This window comes from Hyperolius riggenbachi, chromosome 3 (assembly GCF_040937935.1).
Source record: "Hyperolius riggenbachi isolate aHypRig1 chromosome 3, aHypRig1.pri, whole genome shotgun sequence".
Taxonomy (NCBI): domain Eukaryota; kingdom Metazoa; phylum Chordata; class Amphibia; order Anura; family Hyperoliidae; genus Hyperolius; species Hyperolius riggenbachi.
In genome coordinates, this window is record NC_090648.1 from 429,924,684 (window position 1) to 429,950,672 (window position 25,989).

General features: G+C 45.4%; 2 protein-coding genes across 5 annotated transcripts in view; one reads left to right on the forward strand and one right to left on the reverse strand.

Annotated features, from left to right (window-relative positions):
• The window catches only part of LOC137564162 (poly(3-hydroxybutyrate) depolymerase-like), a 60,913-nt gene extending 56,134 nt beyond the window's left edge, over nt 1-4,779 (reverse strand). The window contains exon 1 of one of the 2 annotated variants that reach the window (XM_068277632.1): nt 4,650-4,779. In XM_068277632.1, the coding sequence (XP_068133733.1) occupies nt 4,650-4,671 (22 nt within the window). In that variant the 5' untranslated portion in view covers nt 4,672-4,779. Of the gene's footprint in view, nt 1-2,976; nt 3,050-4,649 lie in introns of those variants that run through there. The other variant, XM_068277631.1, reaches the window with a different exon arrangement.
• The window catches only part of TMTC1 (transmembrane O-mannosyltransferase targeting cadherins 1), an 87,933-nt gene continuing 66,379 nt past the window's right edge, over nt 4,436-25,989 (forward strand). For all 3 annotated transcript variants that reach the window (XM_068277626.1, XM_068277627.1, XM_068277628.1), the window contains exons 1-2: nt 4,436-4,538; nt 9,097-9,878. In XM_068277626.1, the coding sequence (XP_068133727.1) occupies nt 9,271-9,878 (608 nt within the window). In that variant the 5' untranslated portion in view covers nt 4,436-4,538; nt 9,097-9,270. The remainder of the gene's footprint in view (nt 4,539-9,096; nt 9,879-25,989) is intronic.

The window sequence follows — 25,989 nt, forward strand, 5'->3', positions numbered from 1 at the left end:
ACTGTCCATAGTTCAGCACTGCAGTGAGCCCTGTCCCTATGAACACACTATATAGGTTGCCACAGCTTAGCTTAAGTTGGTTGCCGGACAAGAAGGTAGATCTCCATGTATCACTCTCTGTCCACTAGCAAGCCTTGTTTGGCCAGATGGGCTTGACTAATACTCTGGTCACACCCTGACTCTGCTGCTTCCATTGAACTGACAAACCAGCCCAGGTGTGATTTGTTCAAGGGTGGTTATCCAGGCAATGCAGGAGAACACAGACTTTGCTTCCTGAGCGCAGAGTTCTCTTGAGACCGCAGTTACCAGCAAGATTTGAATCCAAAAGATCGAGTGACCCTCACCATATCCCCCCCCCCCCCCCCCCATGGCGTTATGAGATTTGGGCAATATTTGTGTGACAGTTTACGACAGCTGCTGCATGTATTCTAAGGTGACAATACTACACTGATGTCAGGAGACTTAAAGAGGAACTCCAGTGAATATAACGTAATCAACAAAAGTGGCAGGTGGTGTCAGTGGAAGTAGCTGCTGCTTGCTTTTTTGGCAGTTGGAAACAGCTGTTATTTCCCACAATGCAACAAGGCTCCCACAGTGTGATGTCAGCACCATGGTCCTGACATCACACTGTGGGAGGGGTTTCACCACAATATCAGCCATACAGAGCCCCCTGATGATCCATTTAAAAAAAAATAAAAAAAATTCTCATGGGAAAAGGGGTATCAAGTTGAATCCTTGAAGTTCAATCCTTGGTTACGGTTTCTCTTGAAAGGTAAGCGCCTTAGACGGTGGGATACTGTGCAGTAATATTTTTATGTTCACATTACTGTATGTGTATTCATGAAGGGGTGGGCCCTACATTAGCCATGGGTGATCTTAACAACTATCATTGTATTTGCACATACAACAGAATATAATGCTTGACTGCATAGGCTTAGCCTAGGTCAGTGATGGCTAACCTTGGCACTCCAGCTGTGACAAAACTACAAATCCCATCATGCCAGTACCTGCCTGAGTTATGCTTAGAACTGTCAGAGTATTGCAATGCCTCATGGGACTTGTAGTTCTACCACAGCTGGAGTGCCAAGGTTAGCCATCACTGGCCTAGGTTGTCTGGGCACTCTGGGAAATTGGCTAAATTTGCTATTGGTTTCAAAATGCTCATTTTATTCATTATGTTAGGCCTCTTGCACACTACATGCGATTCCGATTTGCAATTTTTAATCGATTTTCACATGCCATTCCAATTTTTAACCGGTTCAGCCCCACAGTGTCAAAAATCTCATGCATGCGAGCAACGTTCACCTCCCATTCATTCGCCAATAACTTTATTGCTACTTATCAGAATTTATTGATCTATATCTTGTTTTTTTCCGCCACTAATTAGGCTTTCTTTGGGTAGTACATTTTGCTAAGAATTATTTTTTTCTGAATCCATTTTAACAGGAAGATTAAGAAAGAAATGAAAAAAATTCATTATTTCTCAGTTTTTGGCCATTATAGTTTGAAATTAATATACGCTACCGTAATTAAAACTTAAAATGTATTTTATTTGCCAATCTGTCCCAGTTATTACACCGTTTACATGATGTCCCTATCACAATTTATGGCGCCGATATTTTATTTAGAAATAAAGGTGCATTTTTTCAATTTGCGTCCATCACTATTTACAAGCTTATAATTTTAAATAATATAATAATATACTCTCTTGACATGCATATTTAAAAAGTTTAGACCCTTAGGTAACTATTTAAGTTGTTTTTTTTTATTGTATTTTTTTTATTGTATTTTTTTATGAAAAAAATGTATTTGGGTAATTTTTGGTGTGGGAGGGAAACAGCTAATTTTAAATGTAAAATACATTAATTGTTTAATAAAAAATGCATGTGGGTGCAGTTCACTATTTGGCCACAAGATGGCCACAGTCAAAAAAGTCCTGGATGCCAACGATCTCGCATCCAGGAACTACAAAGAGGCTGGGGAAACGTTTCTGGGGCAGAAAGATGGCGGTCTCTAATTAGAAACCGTCGTTTTTTCTGCGGGGGAGTTAGATCGGTGAATGGGAATTATATTCCCATTCACTGATCGGGGGGCTAGTGGCAGGCAGATCGCACGCACCACCCAGCAGCAGCAGCAGAACCTATCTGGACAAACTTACTCGTCCAGATAGGCTGAACTGGTTAATCAGTACAATGCTGCGTTTTTATTTTGATAGCATCTAGGGAAAATCGGAATCTCAAATAAGATTTGCAGTGTGCAGGGGGCCTTATTTTGACTAAAGTTCATCTTTCAGTCTGACTACTGGAATTGTTACATGCTTGTTTCAAGTGTGTGATTCAGATCCTACTAGAGCCAAAGAGATAACCAGGACTGCCAGGCAAATTGTATTGTTTAAAAGGAAAGAATTGTGGCAGCCTCCATATCCCTCTCACTTCAGGGCCCTTATTCAATACTTTTTCTCCTAGGAGCTATTTTTACACCTCATCAATAAAACGCCCTTTAAAGAGAACCCGAGGTGGGATTTTATTATGCTAGTGGGGCACAGAGGCTGGTTGTGCACACTAACACCAGCCTCTGTTGCTCCATGGTGTGCCTCCAAGACCCCCCTGCGCGCCGCTATACCCCCCGCAGTGCTGGCGACACGCAGCGTGTCGCCAGCACAATGTTTGCCTAAGTGCTGTCTGTCAGCGCCGCTCCCCCGCCTCCTCCGTAGCGCCGATACGGAGGAGGCAGGGGAGCGGCGCTGACAGACAGCGCTTAGGTAAACATTGTGCTAGCGACACGCTGCGTGTCGCCAGCACTGCGGGGGGTATAGCGGCGCGCAGGGGGGTCTTGGAGGCACACCATGGAGCAACAGAGGCTGGTGTTAGTGTGCACAACCAGCCTCTGTGCCCCACTAGCATAATAAAATCCCACCTCGGGTTCTCTTTAAGCCACCAGCAAACAAGAATATACTCAGAATAATTTTGACAGTACCTTTTCGCCTACTTTTGGTACTTTTTCAATTGCAGAGCGCTGAAAAGGTTATGTAAACAGAAGATGAAAAATGATCTCCTAGGAGAAAACCAAATGCTTTGAGAAAGGGAGACCCTGCGTGGCCTTCGAAACAATTGTCGGATGCTGATGTGGAATAATGCACAATAAAGTGTGTGTTGTATTTTAAAAGCAATGGGTGATGGAGAGCATGGAAGGATGAGGGACAGGTGAGAAGAGGAAGAAGGGATAAGGAATAAGAGCAGGGTGAGGAAAGGATGGAGGGATGAGGCATAAGAGATAGATGAGGAGATTATGGATGGATGAGGTATAAAAGATGGATAAGGAGAGGATGGATGGATAGAGGTTAGGTATAAGAGATGAATGAGGAGAGGATGGATGAGGTTAGGTATAAGAGATGGATGAGGAGAGGAAGGATGGGTGGATGAGGTATAAGATAAGGATGAGGAGAGGATGGAGGGATGGATAAGGAGAGGATGGATGGATTGATGAGGTATAAGAGAAGGATGAGGAGCGGATGGAGGGATGGGTACACAGTGGATGGATGAGGAATAAGAGATAGGCGCAGAGAGGATGAGGGATGAGGAATTACAGATGTCTGAGGAGAGGATGGAGGGATGGGTGAGGAGCGGATGAGGTATATAAGAGATGGATGAGAGGAGGATGAATGAGGAAATGAGAAGGATGAGGAGAGGATGGAGCAGGGCCGAGCCGAGGCATAGGCTGGAGAGGCTCCAGCCTTAGGGCGCAGTGTAGGAGAGGGCGCACAATTCATTCAGTTGTCATTCCCAATTGTGTGTGAAGCAGAAAGAAATAGGAAAAGGGGATACATGGCAGTGACTGCAAGTCAGATAACTAGAGATTAAGGTATTGGGGAGGTTGGGGGCCCTGAGGCGCCTCTTAGTCTAGTAGCAAACAGTGTGTGACGGCTGGGGGGGGAGGGATGGAGGGGCGCACTTTGGTGTCTCAGCCTTGGGTGCTGAAGGACCTTGTCCCAGCTCTGGGATGGAGGGATGGGTGAGGAGCGGATGAGGTATATAAGAGATGGATGAGAGGAGGATGGATGAGGAAAAGAGAAGGATGAGGAGAGGATGGAGGGATGGGTGAGGAGATGATGGATGAGGAATAAGAGATAGGTAAAGAGAAGATCTGAGATGAGGAATTAGAGATGTCTGAGGAGAGGATGGAGGGACGGGTAAGGAGAGGATAGAGGCATGGGTACACAGAGGATGGTTGAGGAAGAGATGGGTGAGAAGAGGATGAGGCATTAGAAATGTCTGAGGAGAGGATGGATGGGTGAGGAGAGGATGGATGGATGAGAGGAGAGGAAAAGTGGTGAGGAATTAGAATCTGAGGAAAGGATGGAGAGACGGATAAGGGGAGGATGGAGTGATGGGTACACAGAGGATGCGCAGAGAGGCGGAGGGAGGGATGGAGGGAGGAGGAGGAGGCGGCTGATGTTGAGCAGCAGCTGTGCGGAGAGTGCAGGGAAGAGAGAGAGGACAGGAGACGCACTGCCCGGTCTCTGCTGCAAGCCTTGCCAGGTAAGCGACAGTGACAGCCAGAGACTGCTCTGTGTGAACTCCTTATCTGCGCACTGACAGCCAGAGACAGCACGACACGGTGTATATATTGTGCGACCAGCACACACCTACCGCTGAGAGACTGCGCCACCATCTCTCCCACTGTATATACTCGTGTGATATCCTGCCTGCTCTGCAGCCTGTCTCCCCACAGCTTATACCGGTGACAGCCAGAGACTGCTCTGCATGTATCTGTCAGTCTTCTCTGCAACCTGTGAGACCGAGTATGTAATACTTGTGACAGCTAGAGAAAGCCCTCCAACCTGTGACTCCTCACAGCATTAACCAGTGACAGCCAGAGACTGCTCTGCCTGCAACCTGCGAGACCTCAGAGTATATAATACCTGTGACAGCCAGAGACTGCTCTGCCTGCAACCTGCGAGACCTCAGAGTATATAATACTTGTGACAGCCAGAGACTGCTCTGCCTGCAACCTGCGAGACCTCAGAGTATATAATACTTGTGACAGCCAGAGACTGCTCTGCCTGCAACCTGCGAGACCTCAGAGTATATAATACTTGTGACAGCCAGAGACTGCTCTGCCTGCAACCTGCGAGACCTCAGAGTATATAATACCTGTGACAGCCAGAGACTGCTCTGCCTGCAACCTGCGAGACCTCAGAGTATATAATACTTGTGACAGCCAGAGACTGCTCTGCCTGCAACCTGCGAGACCTCAGAGTATATAATACTTGTGACAGCCAGAGACTGCTCTGCCTGCAACCTGCGAGACCTCAGAGTATATAATACTTGTGACAGCCAGAGACTGCTTTGCCTGCAACCTGCGAGACCTCAGAGTATAAAATACCTGTGACAGCCAGAGACTGCTCTGCCTGCAACCTGGGAGACCTCAGAGTATTTGTGCGAGACCTCAGAGTATATAATACTTGTGACAGCCAGAAACTGCTCAGCCTGGAACCTGGGAGACCGCAGAGTATATAATAATTGTGACAGCCAGAGACTGGTCTGCCTGAAATCTGGGAGACCTCAGAGTATATAATACTTGTAACAGCCAGAGACTGTTCTGCAAATCATGAGACCTGGTTATCCAGAGACTGCACTGGTGAATAGGGCAGTCTGCAATATATCAGACCTCCTGTTATGTATAGTAAGTAGATGAGGTGAACTAGATTGCTGTCTGTGAGAACTCACTCTATTTACTGGGGGCCGAGACTGCAATGCAAGTAATGAGACCTCACAGCGTATTAAAGATCCGGTCTGTCGTAACATTCATTATCGCTACGCGCAGCAAATTATTGCCGTTGGTCGCCTAATCGCGAACTCGTACCCTACTCGTGAGATTGAAGAAATGTTTGCTCGTTGCTTGAAAAATTCAGTTGTCAGAACAATCGACCGAAGAGTCACGAAGTAGTCACCACAAGCCTTAAAGGACACCTGAAGAGAGAGGGATAAGGAGGCTGCCATATTTATTTCCTTTTAAGCAATACAAGTCGCCTGGTTTTCCTGCTAATCCTCTGCCTCTGATACTTTCAGCCATAGACACTGAACAAGCATACAGCGGATCAGGTGTTTCTAACATTATATTCAGATCTGACAGGATTAGCTGCATGCTTGTTTCTGGTGTTATTCAGACACTATTGCAGCCAAATAGACCAGCAAGGCTGCCAGGCAACTGGTATTGTTTAAAAGGAAATAAATATGGCAGCCTCCATATTCTTCTCACTTCAGTTGTCCTTCAAGATTTCTGTGCAAACTATGAGATTTCCCAGTGTAATACCGTAGACTGCAAGCTACAAACCTTAGGGCCTTTTTCCATTCAAAAAGTGATGCGAATGTGGCTACCTAGCCGCATCGCATCAATTCCGCTGATGGCCGCGTCACTTCCGTATCTCCCGAAGCGCTAGTGAATTGAGCAGGTGGGACCCCAGTGTGGGTGGATGCTCCACACCGCTCTGCACAACATGCACGCAATGTTTTCAACTATTCCATTCCCGTGCATGTGTTTCAGGACACTCGCGGTGCGATGCTGATATGTAATCTAATGGAAACGGGCCCTAACAGTCTCATACATACAAAAGTGCAGGGCAAGCGATGAGACCTCTCGGTATGTACTGGTGGCACTCAGACACTGCCCTGCAAACTATGAGTTCTCATCTTAATGAGCAGTGATAACTAAGAGACAGATGAAAGAGTGAATTTCCCTGCAATGTGACTGCTGGTCTCCTTGATCTTAGTGACCGCTGTGAACTGACAGCAAGAGACTGAATGGTGTGTGCAGCTTATATATAGGATAGGGGGAAGGAGAGAGAGATGGGGATGGAGGGAGACAGACAGTGACAGAGATAAGTTGGCACAGAAGTGGGGATAGTGACACAAATGACACATTTTTATTAGAGGAACAACGTCTTCACAAGAGACCGGCAGAATGTAGAGAGTAAATCTATAATGCCAGGGATTGAAGAGACTTCACAGGACAAACTGTAACACAGACAGGCACAGCAGAAATACATGATGAGAGGAGAGACGGTCTGAGGTATGTTGATAATCTGCAGTGTTTGCAGGATAGCGAGAGAGCTGTATTTGCTCTCAGAGTGAGACTGTGGTGCTGTCACCTGTACTGTCAGAAGAGAGAGTGCTGACAGATCACCTGTAAAGAGACTCTCCCTCTAGGTGACAGAAATAAACAGCAGAGCATTCAAGAGCTAAACTTGTACAGCCAATGCTATGGCGTACTTAGAAATCGTGAGCCCATAGCAACATTGCACGCAGGCTTGAGCAGCTACACCTTCTTTTGCCCTGCGGATATGAGTGAATGCAGCATTCATCCACATGCAGTATGTATACAGGGCATGGACACGTTGATGTACATAGGAGATGGGAGAACACAGAACAAGTAAAAAGTGTGGTGGACATGCTGAAAATCACCTGGACTGCCCTACTCTGGAGCCTGTAGCAGCTGCTATGGCTGTCATGGGTATGGGTTTGCCCTTGAAGCAAAGATAACTACAGCATCTCAGAGTTGGACAGCCTAATTAGAGACAGCTGAAATGGAGACACAATATCAGGGTGACAGCTGCTGCTGGGAGAGACAGTTTTACTAAAGAGAAGGAGGAGAGGAATGTGACTGCAGTATGTAGGAAGAAGCTCTCTAAAAGTCGTAAATCATCTTAGTAAAATATATCTAGAGAAAAGACAGACAGACAGGAAGAGATAGAAGCAACGTGTATCAGTAGAGGAATAGCTCCCATAGCACATCATGTATTGGAAAGCTACGGTAATTTATTCAAATTTTGTCACAAAAGTACTTACAGGCATCACTGGGAATTGGAGGAAGGGAGGTTTTGTTTCTACCTGTAGGGAAAAAAGTGCATACGTATATATACACCGCCGGTGAGTTGGGCACGGGGTAAGCTGAATGACGGCTCACCTTTCTGCTGCTCAAATTCCTGGCTGCGTTAAATACTATTCCCCTTCCGAGTCGTAACAACTCAGAGGGTGGAGTCATTTGGGGTCCTGCGATTGCCAAAACACTATCCAGCCATCATTAGGGGGTCCACACCCTGAGGGCTTACTCTATGAAGGCTGTGTTTTCATTGCTAGAGATGGGGTGGAGAGGACATATTCACATATTGGTGAATAGGGAGTACCGTATTTTTTGGACTATAAGACGCTCCAGACCATAAGACACACCTAAGTTCAGAGGAGAAAAGCCAGGGGAAAAATATATATACTAAACCTGGTGCATCCACGGGGCACGGGGTAAGCTGAATGACGGCTCACCTTTCTGCTGCTCAAATTCCTGGCTGCGTTAAATACTATTCCCCTTCCGAGTCGTAACAGCTCAGAGGGTGGAGTCATTTGGGGTCCTGCGATTGCCAAAACACTATCCAGCCATCATTAGGGGGTCCACATCCTGAGGGCTTACTGTATAAAGGCTGTGTTTTCATTGCTAGAGATGGGGTGAAGAGGACATATTCACATATTGGTGAATAGGGAGTACCATATTTTTGGGACTATAAGACGCTCCAGACCATAAGACACACCTAGGTTTAGAGGACAAAAACCAGGGGAAAAATATTTATACTAAACCTGGTGCATCCATGGTGAAGGGTCATCTTGTGAATTATGCCCCATTTGTGCCTCATGCCCCCTTGTACCTCTTGTGTCTCCCTGTGTCCTCCTCTGTTCCCCTTGTGTCCTCCTGTGTTTGCCTCTGTCCTCCTTGTGTTTTCCTCTATGCCCCTTTGTGTCCCCCTGTGTCCTCCTATGCATGGGCACAGTACAGGGAGTCCCTGACTTTGCGGTAGGTTGGAGGTTCATATTGGCAGGTGTTCACAAGTCAGGAACTCCCTTCATTTGGACTATAATACGCAGTGACTTTTTTTCTCCGCTTTTGGGAGAGAAAAAGTGAGTCTTATAGTCCATAAAATATAGTATATGCCTGTCCCGTACCTAAATGTCTAATGTTATAATAATGACACATAGAGACACTGATCTGAGTCTTATGCTACAGCCACTGATCAAGTAATGAAACAGTCTATTCTTGTGTTTTGAACAGAGCCCTTAGCTTGCTGGATGTGTGGATGGACGAAATGGAAGAAATTTATGGTTGGCTAATGCTAGTAATGAAGAGATGGTCAGGATTGTTGTGTCGGGTGGAGCAGTAAGCATACGTTACACTTGGAACCTCTTCCCCCACAAGATGTGAGACTGTCCGCCATTGCTGGAGAGCATGAGAAGAGTGGAGCAAGTCAATGAGACACAGATATCCCCGGGTTCCCCTCAGGATGGGGCTCATTGGGGTGACAAGGCAACCATGGCTAATGGTGGAAACCAAAATAACACAAGATCACTACCAAATAACACCTTCAATCACAAGGGCCATCGGCACCTCCAGGATTTACCCAGGGATCACAGCACCAGAAATGGGCAAAGTTTACCAAGCAGTGCTCAAAAAGGCCATTCAAATGGTGGGATGATGAATACCCACAAAGAGACCTCTCGGAGCACATCCAATGGGGTTGAAAAGAGTTACTCTGTGGGTCGGATTCAGGATGGCAGTAATAAAGGACTGCTAAGACCCAGATTCTCCTCCCTTCTAAGTGGGGGTGATCTTGGCGCTTGGACGTTTGCCCTTCCAGCAGTGGTTGCAGGTCTTTGTTTTGCCAGATCCCTTGCAGGAGAGTTCGTCCATGATGACATTTGGGCCATCCTCAATAATCCAGACAGCCGAGGGGAGACTAACCTGAGCAGCGTCTTCAGGAACGACTTCTGGGGAAAGTCCATGAGCGATAACACCAGCCACAAGTCCTACCGACCTCTATGTGTGATGAGCTTCAGGTATGATGTCATTCTCCGGGCTGGGCCTATTGTTAGAACAACCTAAGTCTAGGTCGTGCCAGGTATTGGTGTCGGCTTGGAGGACTTACTGGTAGTTCTTCTAGGTATAGTTCTGCAGGTTCCAAAAGGGACCAAACGAACTACTTGCGCATCACAGCAAACCAGCTTGTTTTCTAAGTGTAAATGTACTTATACCTCAGTGTGTTTAAATGATCTTAAAATGAAAATGTGATCAGGGGCGTAAGTACGGAGTGCCCCCCCCCACCTTCCCTGCTGAGATCTGTTGCCTGGTCCCCCCCCCCCCCCAAAGTATTCAGCTAGCCCCTATCGGGGAAAGTGGAGGGCGGACCTGTAAGAAATTAATGCAGAGCGGCAGCGGAGCATTATACATTACCTGCTCCAAGGGGCAGGACAAGTCCACTTTCCTCCAGCTCATCACTGAGCAGCCAATCACCATGAGGCTCTTAATACATGTCACATGAATGCAGAGTCTGGACAGCACTGCAATGGGCTTAAAGGAAATTCTTAATTGAAATAGAAAAACAAATTAACTTATCTGGAGCTTCTTGCAGCCCCCTGCAGTCATCCTGTGCCCACGCCTTCTTTCTGCGACCCTCCAGTCAGCAGCAGTGACTAGAGATGGGCCGAACGGTTCGCCGGCGAACGGTTCCAGGCGAACTTTGGGGGTTGGCGAACTTTTGCGGAAATTCGATTCGCCCCATAATGCTGTATTGAGCAAAATTTTTAGCCTCCATTTCACTGTCAGCAGACATGTTATTGTCAAACACACTGCTTTCAGTGCTAGAGAACCCGCTCACCCTCCCTTCAAGCTAGGTCCTTTATACCATTTGACTCAGTTGTCTGGCTACACTAATTAGTTATGGGACAGCTGCTACACACTCTGCTAGGGAGATTTTAATTGGCCTACCTCCTCCCTCCTCTCTCCCACCCTTCTACCTATTCCCTCCTCCCTCCTACCGGAGGGAGGAGGGTCTCTTCTGCCAGGGAATTATACTATTTTAAAAACCAGTATACATCATACCATAGCTGGGAATACATACATGAGTATACATCATACCATAGCTGGGGATACATACATGAGTATACATCATACCATAGCTGGGAATCGAACCCAGATCTCACTGTGTGGTGGGCACGTCACCCTAAGCACTGTACCACTACAGAAGTAAGTGAAGCTAGCCTAAAATTTAACATTTATGCTTAATGCAATAGAACCATTAGGTTGCTTAAAGGAGAACTGTAGTGAGAGGTATATGGAGGCTGCCATATTGATTTCCTTTTAAGCTATACCAGTTGCCTGGCAGCCCTGCTGATCTATTTGGCTGCAGTAATAATAATAATCCAAACAATTGTATAGTGCTTTTCTCCTGTCGGACTCAAAGCGCTCAAGAGCTGCAAGCCACAGGGACGCGCTCAAGAGGCCACCCTGCAGTGTTAGGGAGTCTTGCCTTGAACTCCTTACTGAATAGGTACTTGACCTAGCCAGGATTCAAACCCTGGTCTCCCATGTCAAAGGCAGAGCCCTTAACCAGTACACTATCCAGCCACTGTAGTGTGAATCACACCAGAAACAAGCATGCAGCTAATCTTGTCAGATCTTACAAAAATGTCAAACACCAGATCTGCTGCATGCTTGTTCAGGGTCTAGGGCTAAAAGTATTGGAGGCAGAGGATCTGCAGGATAGCCAGGTAACTGGTATTGCTTAAAAGGAAATCAATATGGTAGCCTCCATATACCTTTCACTACAGTTCTCCTTTAAGCAACCTAATGGTTCTATTGCATTGAGCATAAATGTTAAATTTTAGGCTAGCTTCACTTACTTCTGTAGTGGTACAGTGCTTAGGGTGACGTGCCCACCACACAGTGAGATCTGGGTTCGATTCCCAGCTATGGTATGATCTGGTGTTTGACATTTTTGTAAGATCTGACAAGATTAGCTGCATGCTTGTTTCTGGTGTGATTCACACTACTGCAGCCAAATAGATCAGCAGGGCTGCCAGGCAACTGGTATAGCTTAAAAGGAAATCAATATGGCAGCCTCCATATACCTCTCACTACAGTTCTCCTTTAAGCAACCTAATGGTTCTATTGCATTGAGCATAAATGTTAAATTTTAGGCTAGCTTCACTTACTTCTGTAGTGATACAGTGCTTAGGGTGACGTGCCCACCACACGGTGAGATCTGGATTCGATTCCCAGCTATGGTATGATGTATACTCATGTATGTATCCCCAGCTATGGTATGATGTATACTCATGTATGTATTCCCAGCTATGGTATGATGTATACTGGTTTTTAAAATAGTATAATTCCCTGGCAGAAGAGACCCTCCTCCCTCCGGTAGGAGGGAGGAGGAAATAGGTAGGAAGGTAGGAGGGTGGAGGCCAATTAAAATCTCCCTAGCAGAGTGTGTAGCAGCTGTCCCATAACTAATTAGTGTAGGCAGGCAAATGGTATAAAGGACCTTGCTTGGAGGAGGAGGAAGGGTGGGTCCTCCAGCAGTGATGTGTATTTCACTCAATTAGGTGTGGCTCCAGGTATTAGAGCTTTTGAAACATGTTTTCTATCATTTTTCCAGTTGATAGAATTTTTTTAAACTTTCAAAGTTCGCCTCCCCATTGAAGTCTATTGCGGTTCGCGAACTTTTTCGCGAACCGAACCTTTCGCGGAAGTTCGCGAACCTAAAATCGGAGGTTCGGCCCAACTCTAGCAGTGACCCCCTCAAAACTGGCCAGCCACGCTCCTCCTCATTGCACTCCCATGCACGGCAGCGTTCTGCACAGTAAGAAAAAAATTGCTACTGCGCATGTGCAGAATGCTCCCGGCCACAGTAGCACAATTGTGATGCGTGCTGCTCAGGGCCGCGCGTGCGCAGTAGTTTTCGACTGGCCACAACGGACAGCTTTGATGAGGTCACTGCTGCTGACTGGAGGGAAGCAGAAGGACAGCGTGGGCACAGAATGACTGCAGGGAACTTACACTTAAGTTTCCCTTTAAGTAAAGTGTACATGTCCTGCCATCAGGAGCAAGCACAGTAATTTTTACAGTGGCCTCCTACTGCCTGCTCCTAGTCAGCATAAAACATGAAAATATATGAAATGGTGCAGGAAGTATGCTACCTGGTGCTGATATTGGAGCCCTTGGTATCATGGACAGAACATAAGTGACTTTCTCCTTAGTGGGGATACAGGCAGTGATAATAACCAAGCAGAGGCTCTAACCTCTCTCTCTCTCTCTCTCTCTCTCTCTCTCTCTCTCTCTCTCTCTCTCTCTCTCTCTCTCTCTCTCTCTCTCTCTCTCTCTCTCTCTCTCTCTCTCTCTCTCTCCCCTCCAACCCATATCCCTGTCCCTCTTTATTCCTCATTTGTCCCTCTTTCAGGACTGATGTACAGATCTATGTAAATATATGTATTTTTCTACTGAAAAAATATGTTTAACTGACTCTAGACTTCATTCCCATCATTTAAATTGATATATTTATTTTCAAATGTTAATATGAAGGAAAACTACTGATGATAGAAAGGACTGGTGTGGTTTAATGATAAAACTACATCTCTTGCTTCTGAATTCTATGTGGGCAAAGGGTGTGGTGGGGGCGTGGTTAGAAGTGTGGCTAGGGCATGTCTTTAAAGAGAACCCGAGGTGGGTTTGAAGAATGTTATCTGCATACAGAGGCTGGATCTGCCTATACAGCCCAGCCTCTGTAGCTATCCCAAACCCCCCTAAGGTCCCCTGCACTCTGCAATCCCTCATAAATCGCAGCCATGCTGCTGACAAACAGCTTGTCAGAGCTTGCTGTGTTTATCTCTATAGTGTCAGTCTGCTGCTCTCCCCGCCTCCTGCAGAACTCCAGTCCCCGCCTGCATCCCTTCCCTCCCTGCTGATTGGAGGGAAGGGACGTGGGCAGGGACCGGAGCTATGCAGGAGGCGGAGGAGCAGCTGAGACTGACACTACAGATGTAAACACAGCCTCACAGCATGGCTGTGATTTATGAGGGATTGCAGAGTGCAGGGGGACCTTAGTGGGGTTTGGGATAGCAACAGAGGCTGGGCTGTATAGGCAGATCCAGCCTCTGTATGCAGATAACATTCTTTAAACACACCTCGGGTTCTCTTTAAGTGTTCCTCTCAAAAAGTTGGTATGGTATGAACTTCAGAGATCTGTGAACTCCTTTGGAAAGCCTATTACTTAGAAACCAATCCATACTTTGTTTACAGAGACGTTTTGGTTTGCTCCCTGCTGGTCTGACAAATTTTCTTGCCTCTCACTTTTCCCTCAAAACCCCTGCAGCACTTTTCATCTCAACATCACTTGCCTATCTGCAGTCTGCATCACACATCTGCGATCTGATGTTTGCATATTACATCTGACATAGGCACATGAAGAACAGGATGGAGTACAGAGAGCACTGATCAGGCTGAAATACAGATCACAGATGGGCAAGTAATAGCCTTGTACACACACTAGATCGTACTCTGCCAAAGGGACCACTCAGGGCTGCCTGTAACGAGAATCTAGGGTGTGTATATTGGTCTTGTTCCTCCTTGATGCATTGGTTAGAAATCAGCCTGGCAAATCCTGCACATGTATGTATACATGTTGCATAGAGCTGCACATACATTTCTATGGACGTGTTATCCAAACACTCTGTCTACAGTGAGTTTCTGCATAATATATGCGAAAAACAGATGTGTTCCATAGCAATTGACCACGCTATGAAATAACGTGGAAGTTTTTAATCCAGCAATGCTTTGCTCTAACCTAGATATTGCAAAAGGAGCAAAGTCAGAAAGTGGTGTCTGGCAGGAACAGTGAAGAAACTCATGCAGTTGTGTGAGGTTGAAAATATCAGTAAATAATGAAAACAGTCTTTAAAAATAATAAGCTACTGAACTTCAGCCTGGCCAATATCTGTGGTGGGAGGTACAATTTAAAGGTACGGATCAGAAATTGATCTTGTTGTCATTGAAAAACTGGTATATCGTTTGTAGGTGGAGTCCAGAATTATACCTTCTGAAGACCTCAATAGGGAGACCCCCCCCCCCCCCCCTTCCCATAGTTCCTGGCCTGGTTCCCAACCACTGTGGAGTATATGGTGTTCACTGCCTGCTGCTACATTCTTTTCAACATAAACAAAATTAATAACCCAGTGGGGAGTGCAGGAACCTTGTGTAAAGGCCTCGGAATGCTGCAGACCTGGGAAGTCAAGCATAAAGCTCTCACCTCAGCACTCCCTCAGAGACCGAGCAGACCAGAAGGTGGTTTAACTCTCCTGCCTCCTGCAAAAAAAATGAATCCTTAATTCTGGGCAGAACAGCTATAATTTTTACTGTAATGATGCCCCGGTGGCGGCAGCTGGCATTGTGGGCCTCTGTGGTTTCTTCCTGAAGACATTTCAGAAATGCACACCGTGACAAGCACTTGGGAAGGCTGACAGGGGAGTTCTGTAAACAAAGCTCACATTTTTTTATTACCCCAATAGCATGGCTCTGGCTAAAACAGTTTCAGATGTAAGCCTTGTCGTATAAACACTCTCTTCCCCCTCTGCTTCTCAGTCAGCTCGGAATAACAGAGGCCTTTCTTCTGAGGCCCTGCAAAGCTCTCTCCTGTTACACTCCTAGTAGGTTTTGTTACATTAACTGATGGGAAATGGGCCATGCTGAAGGGGAACTCTACCCTCCATTCAGGGGAGGAGCAGATTCATTCTGCACAGAGGATTCAGACATCTAGGCATGTGGTCAGCGTTGGAAACGGGTTGGTACAACTCTCTATGGCTGTAGTACTCCAGGAGCCCGATTACAGGCTAGCCAAGACAAGGAGAAAAGGATAATCCGCTGCACTGGATAGCAAAAAAGTCTAATCTGTATTTAGAACATCAAATCGTCAGTCAAAACAGCTCACGCATATTGGGAATAACTTAGCCTTAAGTCATAGCTTGTGTGGTCATCATCAAAGAGGATATTATCAGGAAATGGAGGTTCACTGGGTGCCAAATGCAGAAGCTGAATTGGTCGATGAAAGGTGAGTATTGATAAGGGCTAGTTAAACATTAGAATGGATAGCTTTAGTTAATAGGATAGGGGAGGTTATCTGTACTTGTTGGGGATAGAAGGTTCACATTACCCAGCAGGAATGAAGTTAATATTAAGGGTGGAGGATAGGAATAGACATTAGGAAGTGGGGGGGGTTAAGATAAGGTTTCAGGAAGGGGTTAACAAAAAAATGGGGGGGGTTTAGGGTTAAGCGTCAGGAAAGGGGCTGCCTGTCTTTTTCTCCTCCTGGGTGCGGAATATAGGCATTATTACTATTTTTTATATATATCGCCAGCATTTTCCTTAGTGCTACACATAACGTACAAATCAAATAGTGAGGAACATAGATACATGAGAGGTTCAAAACGTGTACGGATGAAATTGCCTCCAGGAGACTCGGGCGCTGGATACAGCCGATATACGGCTTACCCTGCTCCTGCACCAGTCCAGGTTGACGTGGATGGTGGGGAATAATGTAATTCGGCTTCCAGCTATTGCTGGTGGCCGAATTACAGTGTTTTAAAAGTAACTTCAGCTCCGTCTTCTGATGGCACCAAAGTTGCTTTGCGCTGCTATAGCTGTAATTCCTATTACGGTCTATGGTGGCACCCGCTGCGCCCAAATCTCCTGCGCTGCATTGGACGTGTTCGGTTCAAAACTCCCTACATTCAATATGTCCGGCAATACAAATACATTCAGACATTGTTGATGAGTGGTTTAAGATATCACCAATACTGGTGCATGTTCATATCATAAATTACAGTGGGTTGCAAAAGTATTCGGCCCCCTTTAAGTTTTCCACATTTTGTCATATCACTGCCACAAACATGCATCAATTTTATTGGAATTCCACATGAAAGACCAACACAAAGTGGTGTACACATGAGAAGTGGAACGAAAATCATACATGATTCCAAACATTTTTTACAAATAAATAACTGCAAAGTGGTGTGTGCATAATTATTCGGCCCTCTTTGATCTGAGTGCAGTCAGTTGCCTATAGACATTGCCTGATGAGTGCTAATGACTAAATACAGTGCACCTGTGTGTAATCTAATGTCAGTACAAATACAGCTGCTCTGTGAGGGCCTCGGAGGTTGTCTTAGAGAATATTGGGAGCAACAACACCGTGAAGTCCAAAGAACACACAAGACAGGTCAGAGATCAAGTTATTGAGAAATTTAAAGCAGGCTTAGGCTACAAAAAGATTTCCAAAGCCTTGAACATCCCACGGATCACTGTTCAAGCGATCATTCAGAAATGGAAGGAGTATGGCAAAACTGTAAACCTACCAAGACAAGGCCATCCACCTAAACTCACAGGCCGAACAAGGAGAGCGCTGATCAGAAATGCAGTCAAGAGGCCCATGATGACTCTGGACGAGCTGCAGAGATCTACAGCTCAGGTGGGAGACTCTGTCCATAGGACAACTATTAGTCATGCACTGTACAAAGTTGGCCTTTATGGAAGAGTGGCAAGAAGAAAGGCATTGTTAAACGAAAGCAAAAGAAGTCCTGTTTGCAGTTTGCCGCAAGCCATGTGGGGGACACAGCAACCATGTGGAAGAAGGTGCTCTGGTCAGATGAGACCAAAATGGAACTTTTTGGCCAAAATGTAAAACGCTATGTGTGGCAGAAAACTAACACTGCACATCACTCTGAACACACCATCCCCACTGTCAAATATGGTGGTGGCAGCATCATGCTCTGGGGGTGCATCTCTTCAGCAGGGACAGGGAAGCTGGTCAGAGTTGATGGGAAGATGGATGGAGCCAAATACAGGGCAAACTTGGAAGAAAACCTCTTGAATACTGCAAAAGACTTGAGACTGGGGCGGAGGTTCACCTTTCAGCAGGACAATGACCCTAAACATAAAGCCAGGGCAACAATGGAATGGTTTAAAACAAAACATATCTATGTGTTAGAATGGCCCAGTCAAAGTCCAGATCTAAATACAATCGAGAATCTTTGGCAAGATCTGAAAACTGCTGTTCACAAACGCTGTCCATCTAATCTGACTGAGCTGGAGCTGGTTTGCAAAGAAGAATGGGCAAGGATTTCAGTCTCTAGATGTGCAAAGCTGGTAGAGACATACCCTAAAAGACTGGCAGCTGTAATTGCAGCAAAAGGTGGTTCTACAAAGTATTGACTCAGTGGGCCGAATAATTACGCACACCCCACTTTGCAGTTATTTATTTGTAAAAAATGTTTGAAATGATGTATGATTTTCGATCCACTTCTCAGTGAGAATACAAAGTGGTGTACATGTGAGAAGTTCTCACATGTACACCACTTTGTATTGGTCTTTCACGTGGAATTCCAGTAAAATTGATGCATGTTTGTGGCAGTAATGTGACAAAATGTGGAAAACTTCAAGGGGGCTGAATACTTTTGCAACTCACTGTACATCAGAATCAATAGTGGAAGTTGAAGTAGCTAGTTAGAACTCTGAAACCAAGCAGCACCTGACTCTTATGGCTGCAGGAAAGGCTTCTCTGTCAATTCACATACAGCAGCTCCTGTAGACCATGTTAGTCGAACTCACAGAAAACTGTCACTCTGCTCTAAGAAGTTTATATCCTGTCATGACTGGAGTACACTTGGCTTAGATCCTGTTTCCACTAGGAGCGGTGTGATTCAGCTACATAGCCGCATTGCACCGCAGGTGTCCTGAAACACATGCACGGCAATGGAAGGGTTTCCACTGTGTGCATGTTGTGCGGAGCGGCGCGGAGCGATCCGAGAATCTGCAGCATGCTGCAGATTCTCGCAAGGCCGCGTCCGCCCGCAGCCACGTCCCATCTCCTCCAATACACTTCCGCATCGGGAGATTCGGAAGTGATGCGGCCGGCGGCGGAAGTGATGCGATGCGGCTAGGTAGCTGCATTTGCATCACTTAGTAGTAGAAACAGGCCCTAACTTTCCCAGCTTATGAGCTTCACCCATGAGCAGCCTCCAGGTAAGTCTGCTCCTGGATTTTTTTTTACAACCTCTGCAGGGAAATAAGCAGACAAACAAAAGTAAAACGATATTTTTATTTAACGTAACTATTCCCATCAATGGACACAACTCTTTTTCTCTGCGTTATCCTGTAGTTCGTTTTTAATTCTCCAGCCTCTACTAACTGATGTAACAGCACCGGTTTGAGATAGTTGATAGAATCTTTGATTGGGGGGCATCAAAAATCTCACTGATCAACGAGCACTCTTTTCTTCTAATTTGATACTGTTTCCATAGCATCTGTGCAATATCCTGTGCAGCCTCACAACCAGGGCCGGATTTACCATTAGGCACTGTAGGCACGTGCCTACAGGCACTTGATGATGGAAAGGCGGCTCACTCCCCTCCCCCAGTGCCTCCTTCCTTCCCTATGCAGAGTCCTGATGAAAGAGTAAATGAGAGGTTACTCACCCAGCTCTTGGAGTTCCACTGGCAAGATCTTCTTTCAGTCAGGGGCACCTCTAGCTACTTATGGTAATAATGAGGTTTCTTTAGCTACCTACTACTAAGGTTCCTCTAGCTACATAATACTTGGGGATACCTCTAGCTACTTAATATTGAGGGTACTACTGGGTACCTGATACTAGGGGGCACCTGTAGCTACCTATGATGGGCAGGGTAAGGTGGGGAGAGGTGGCAGCTGGGCCAGCCAGCACACTTATGGTGCAGTTTGGTGGGTGATTGTAAATTCATGGAAGGCAAAGTGTAACGTGCCAGGACATCTGTGCATATAGGCTCCTGTGAGGTAAATCCGGGTCACTACCCTCTCAGCTGTGCATCAAATATAAAGAGGCCTGAGCTCCAACTCACAGATAGCCAGAGGATTCACACAAAAAAATAAGATTATGGGGTCCACATATCCACTGTGGCTGGATGGTGTACTGGTTAAGGGCTCTGCCTCTGACACAGGAGACAAATCTTGGCTCTGCCTGTTCAGTAAGCCAGCACCTATTCAATAAGGAGTCCATAAGCAAGTCTCCCTAACACTGCTACTGCATATATGCTGAGAGGAGCATACATGAACTGTAAACTCCACCCCCCCCCCCAAATGTCCATGAACTGCTAACTCACTGCACCCCCACCCCATCCCATGTCCTCCCATTCTTCCTGCTTTGGCAATGACTGTATTGAAGCTTGGTCATGCCAATAAAGCTATCTTTGTTTTGATTTGATTTGTGTGTCCTAGTGGCTGCAGCTCTGGCGCTTTGAGTCTGCCAGGAGAAAAACGCAATATAAAAATGTTATTTGTCTTATTTGTCGCAGAGCAGCAAGGTCAATCTCATAGAGGGTACTGGCACACTAAGGGCCCATTTCCACTGTCTCTCATGCATTTTGAGGATGGTTGTGGACGTACGTTTTTAATGCCAAATTGTGAAAACGCATGAGTTTTTTTGGGGATTTTCGTGTCCATTTTCGTGTCCGTGTTTTTAAGCAACAAGACATCACTGTGGCAACACAGGAAACAGGAAGAAGCATGTTAGATGTGAAAATAAATTTGCATTCGCATGCAGGACCTTTCATTAATTGCGCTTTGCATGCTGGCCAATGTGTGGTGGAAATCTGCAGGATGCAGTCCATATTTTTTTTCTGCAACGCAATTGGAAAGCCGCATAAAATGGAAATTACTCCATTGAACTGCATTGGTTTCAGATTGTGATTTCGCAATCATTGGAAATGGGCCCAAATATTCCAGTGTCTGCATTTTCAGACCATCCGGTTGCATTCCTTTATACAGTGCAGGGCTGACAATCATCCTAATATGTTTGAAAGTGATAATGTCTAATTGCAGGATTTGGATTTTACTTTCCTGAACCTTCCCTAGCCTAAAGATGATCCTCTCTAAACCTACATGGTCACCTATGAATGTCCTTAACTTCACGGTTCACAGTATCCCACTCTGTAAGTGGTCTGCTTGGATCCTCTGAGCACCGGTACTGGGAGGGAGACTTAGTGGCAGACCAGCCATGCCAACACCCCAAGCTCCGTGTACAACAACCCACTATGGGGCACCCCTCTGCTGCTTCATCCCAATCAATCACTTTCCCCTTCTGATAATAAGTGGTGAAGGTGGTTGCTGGATGACACGTGTACCATGGCCACCGACCACATTTTGTGACATCATGAGGCAGTCCTGCTGTGATGACATGGAGGTTTTCCTCCTAAAAATGGCTAAGCCTCAGTTAGGGATCCCAGTGTGGCATCATCACTGGAGCTTCTTTTGCGTATGGCGTATCACTGTGTATATGTGTGTGTGTGGGGAGCCCTGGCCTTTATTAATGTGTTATGTGGAGGTTATAGAGATATTATTGATTGTTTTTTGTTTGTGTAAAAAGGAACTTTCGCGAAAAGGGGAAAAAAATAAATCAATACATCAAGTTAAAAATAGAAGAGAGATCAATAAATGATTGATATTTGCAGTGTAATTTGTTCATGTTTGATCCACAATCAGTCTGCACATCATCTTTACTACTGGCAGACATGAAAAAACTTAACAGCACCAAATGCTATTATTTGTAACCACACTCACTAACATTGCGATAGGCTAAACGGTTTTTTATAGCTATACATATACACAGAGGGAGATACTGGTTGCTTGGTAGCTGGAAACATACGTTATTTTCCACAATGCAGCAGGTTCATAGATAGGAAACTGTCAGGTCCTGACATCACACTGTGGTGGACTGTGAATTAGGGATATGAGTAAATACAGAAAGGACATCACTAGTGCTGTGCAGCTTCTACCTAACCTAGACCACTACCTAGGCTTGAGGTGAGCACAGGGCCGGATTTAAGCCAAGGCCACATAGGCCATGGCCTAGGGCACCACAGGATCAAGGGCGGGTGGGCAGCATGCTATACTAGGAGGAAGGGAAGGGACACCTGGCTACCTATACTAGAGGGAGGGGCATCATCAGGCTAGCCCCTCCCTAGCCCCTTGGCTACTTATGAGGGAGGGGGCAACGGGATACCTATACTGGAGGGAGGGAAGGGGCATCAAGCTATTTTAACTGGAGGGGGTGAAGGGAACGGGTCAACTGGCTACCTATACTGAGGGGGGGGGGGGGGTATCTGGATATCTATACTGAAGGGGGGCGGCTGCTGACAGTGGCCTTGGGCGGTAAAGAGTACAAATCCAGCCCTAGGTGAGCAGGTCACTCAAGTAGTCGGTGGGAAGATCTCTCTGACTATGCAGTGCAGCAGGGGTAGGAGCATCCCAAGGCTGAAACACTCAAATTACATATACCGTATATTGGACAGTTTCACCAACCAGGTAATCCATGTATTATAGATGTGAGTTTTGGCTGCTTAGCTGGAGATCAGCTATAGCATGAATAATGAAGGCGTCAGGCCTGGAATGAACCGGTGTGCCTAGGAGAGGCGGTCGAACGGCTTGTGCTACATATATAGCCCAGACATCTGTGGCCAGATCACAATGGGCGCTTTCATGCTTAAATTAGAACAAAACCCGCACAGTAAATGCAAACATGCTATCAAAGCTGCGCTTTTCTGCTTGCTGCAAATATGTAACATGATTCCCTCCCGGAGAGGAAACAGGCCTGTGTGAGAATGTTAATCTGACGGACAAAGCCAGCATTTCTTCTCATCTGAGAATCAGAGGAATTCATATCATTTGAAGATGCTTATGTGGAGCTGCAAAGACATTAAACAGACTTGTTGAGTGAATTCTAAACAGTGCGCACTGGTGCGCGAAAATCTGGATTGAGTACTTCACAGGAATAACAACTAATTTACACCTTTATTTTCAGCCTCTTTGAAACTATCACCTGCAGAAATTTTCAACACGCTCTCCAGCCAGCTGGCTGACTGCTCTGTATCAATGCCAGGAGATAACTAGAGAGATAGATTAGTTTACAGACATAATAGTGTTTAATTTAAAGCTCAATCTCAGGATTTCCCCCCCCTTGTTTTATAAACCACCTACACTCCAAAACCTACCTACAGAGGTCCTTCTTTCAGGGCTACCTGACTCCATACCCTGTAAGCAATCTGCTTTTGTTCCTCTGCCATTAGTGCTGGGATTGTACTGTCCAGTTGCTGAAAAACTAAAGCCTGTTAAAAAAAAAAGTTTGATACACACCTATGGAGAGGAAAGACTATGGATCCCATAGAGCTTCTGAGGACCCCCAAAGGCGTAAAATTTCAATGGGGGACATCATTGGACCGAGGTCACAAAGAAAGGACCCAGAAGGCTCTATGGCAGTGCTATCCAACTTCATGGGCGCGGGGGGGGGGGGGGGGGGTCTAGCAGATTATTTAGCTTGATGGGGCAGAGCATCAATGTTCTGGCTTCAGGGGCGGAGCCAATCCCAAACAAAAGGTAGGCCTGTCAGAGGAGGGGGCCTGACATAAAAAGTAGTCCAGGCAAGCGAGTGCGGCTCAGGGACCACATCCAGCCCGCAGGTGGACAGTTGGACAGCCGTGTTCTATGAAATCCAGAACCTTCCCTCTTTTTTTTCACAACTCTTTTTAATGATGATCAAAACAACAATACAACAACCAGTAGAGACACTAAAATCAACCCTGCCCACTGGTAAGAAAGTTACAGAAAATAATAAAAGAATACAGAGGCTACAGACATTTGTATCTAATGCATCAATACCGTCATCCAACATTATGCATCTATAGACATAAACTTAGTTCTTGACCTCTGATGTGGATTCTTATGAACCTAATGCTGACACTGTGTAGCTGGAATTTAGAGAAGCATAGCAGCCACGTCATATAGCCCCTGCAACCGAGAACCTTAAAAGAAAGAGACAGATGAGGGAAGGGAAGCAGTAATAGCTGGGTCGAGAGACAGGGTTGCCCCTCCATAGCATATTTGTGTTTTATATATCTGGGGGAATCAGGCACCAGTGTTCTCCATATAGACCAGGATAGTAGCCTATTCTTACCAAAGAGGTCTACATTATCTTATTCCATAAAGGAGTGTCGTTAGTCGGGATATGTTTAGTGGCGATTCTACCCAGGAAGATATGTAAGGAGTGCGAGGAAGGGAGAGAGGTGAAGAGAGAAGAGAAGAAAGAGAGTAGAAATGAAGAGAGAAGAGGATGGACCCCACTGCCTCTGTTGCCACCGATCACATTCCTGTAGTTACCGCCGCCTGCCAATTCCTCTCTTCCAAGCCAGCCAGAACATACATTATTTAATCTGAGCCTTTCCTCTAAGTAACTTTTATTTTTGTTTTATGTTGAGTGGCTTTACATTTGATTTAAAGTGGGCAGGTCAGCTCTAGAATTTACCAGGTCAGCCAACAACTCATGTAATAGGAGCAACGTATGTGCTTTATACATTGCGCTTATGTTATTATTGCAACATAACATTCAGTGAAGCAGGGCTATAGTCACTTAAAAAATATGCTTAACAGGCAAATACCAATGATGTGCTGATATTAACAATAATAAAAAGATATCAGTGACATGAGATATTGCCAATAATAAATGGCATGCAGATATTACCAATGACAAGTAGATTAAACCATTGATAAAGCAGATAAGAATGACAGGCAGATATTACTATTGACAAAAAGATAATATCCATCACATGTGAAGAATACCAGGGACAAACAGATAATGATTGTTAAGGTGGCCACTAATGATCCAATCTTTTTCATCCAATCTTACCATTTCTATGTAATATAAGGTAACTGCCTGAAGTATCCATTCAGTATATTCACTCAGTTTACCCTTATAATACATCGATTTGGTAAGATTGGATGAAAAAGATTGGATCATTAGTGGCCACCATTAGAGTCTTGTGTGAGGCAGGCAATGATCGTTGTACTGTAGTGGAATGCAGGTAGGGATGGTTAGATTCTAGTGACAGGCGGTCATTTATCTGTAAATTTTATTGACAGGTAGGAAGTGAAAGGTTAATTCTAGTGACAGGTACATACTGGTATATAAGGAGAAAGGTCTGATCATAACTCTGGTATTCTCCTGTCATTGATGGACATGAGCAGCAAATAGCTCTTGACCTCCATCACACATGGCTGCAGCCAGGTGCAGTGTTGTGAATCAGGAAGTCTTCAAGAGGTCCCTTCCAGGTTGTTGGTGGCAGCTGCTGTTAGAGATGAGTGAGCATGAAAGTTCTGTGTGGCATTGGTTGGGGGCCTCTATGGCAGTTCATAGGTGACTGGTGATTGATCTCATCTCCTCTAAACATGTGCAAAGGGGCACATTATTTTTAGAACAGATATGCTGAAATTTATGTTGCCATGACTCTGTTTTAAGTCGTTGACACCATGACTATCTGTCAATGGCAAGTATAGTCTTACTGAGATCGATCTAGTCTGTGACAGGGTTAAAGTCTGTATTTTTGAGCTGCAGTAGTGGAAACGTTGTGTCCTATTGCATACAATGTATAGCTGTAGGATTGCAGTGTTCTCCCTAGGCTCTTTTAGCCGGGTGCTCCACCTGGCTAGATTTGGTGACCACCCGGCTGTCATCGGCTCACCTCCTCACCTCCTCCTATGCTGTAAGCAGAGTTGCCCTGCATTTTCATCTCAACCTACCCGGCAACTTTTTCATGCCACCCGGCTGGAAAAAAATTCTGGGGAGAACACTGGATTCTAATGAAAACATTAAGTGCACATTGAATTCTGTTGTTGTCATTGAACATGGAAATAGCAGAGATTGATGTCTGCCAGGCCTTTGTGTCACACATCTTGAAATGAGATCTGTATTTTTCTGTGTAGCAGTTTGTAGAGGCAGCAAAGCCTACATCTTTCTGTAATATCGGTGAAGTGACCACACACAAAAAGAACACACAACTAAAAGACATTTACATTATTCTGTTGGTGATTGACGAGAAGGAAGCTCACAGCAACAATGCAGGCGTATACTGTAATTAAATAGCGATTAAAATAAATTCTGCAAAAACCTGCAAAATAGAGTGGTTGTTTGTAAAAGGAACACTTAAATCCATTGTGTCCATGAGCGTACCTCCCACCTTTTTGAGATAATTGTTATTATTATTTGGTATTTACATAGCCCTGACATCTTCTGCAGAGCTTTACAGAGTCGTCACTAACTGT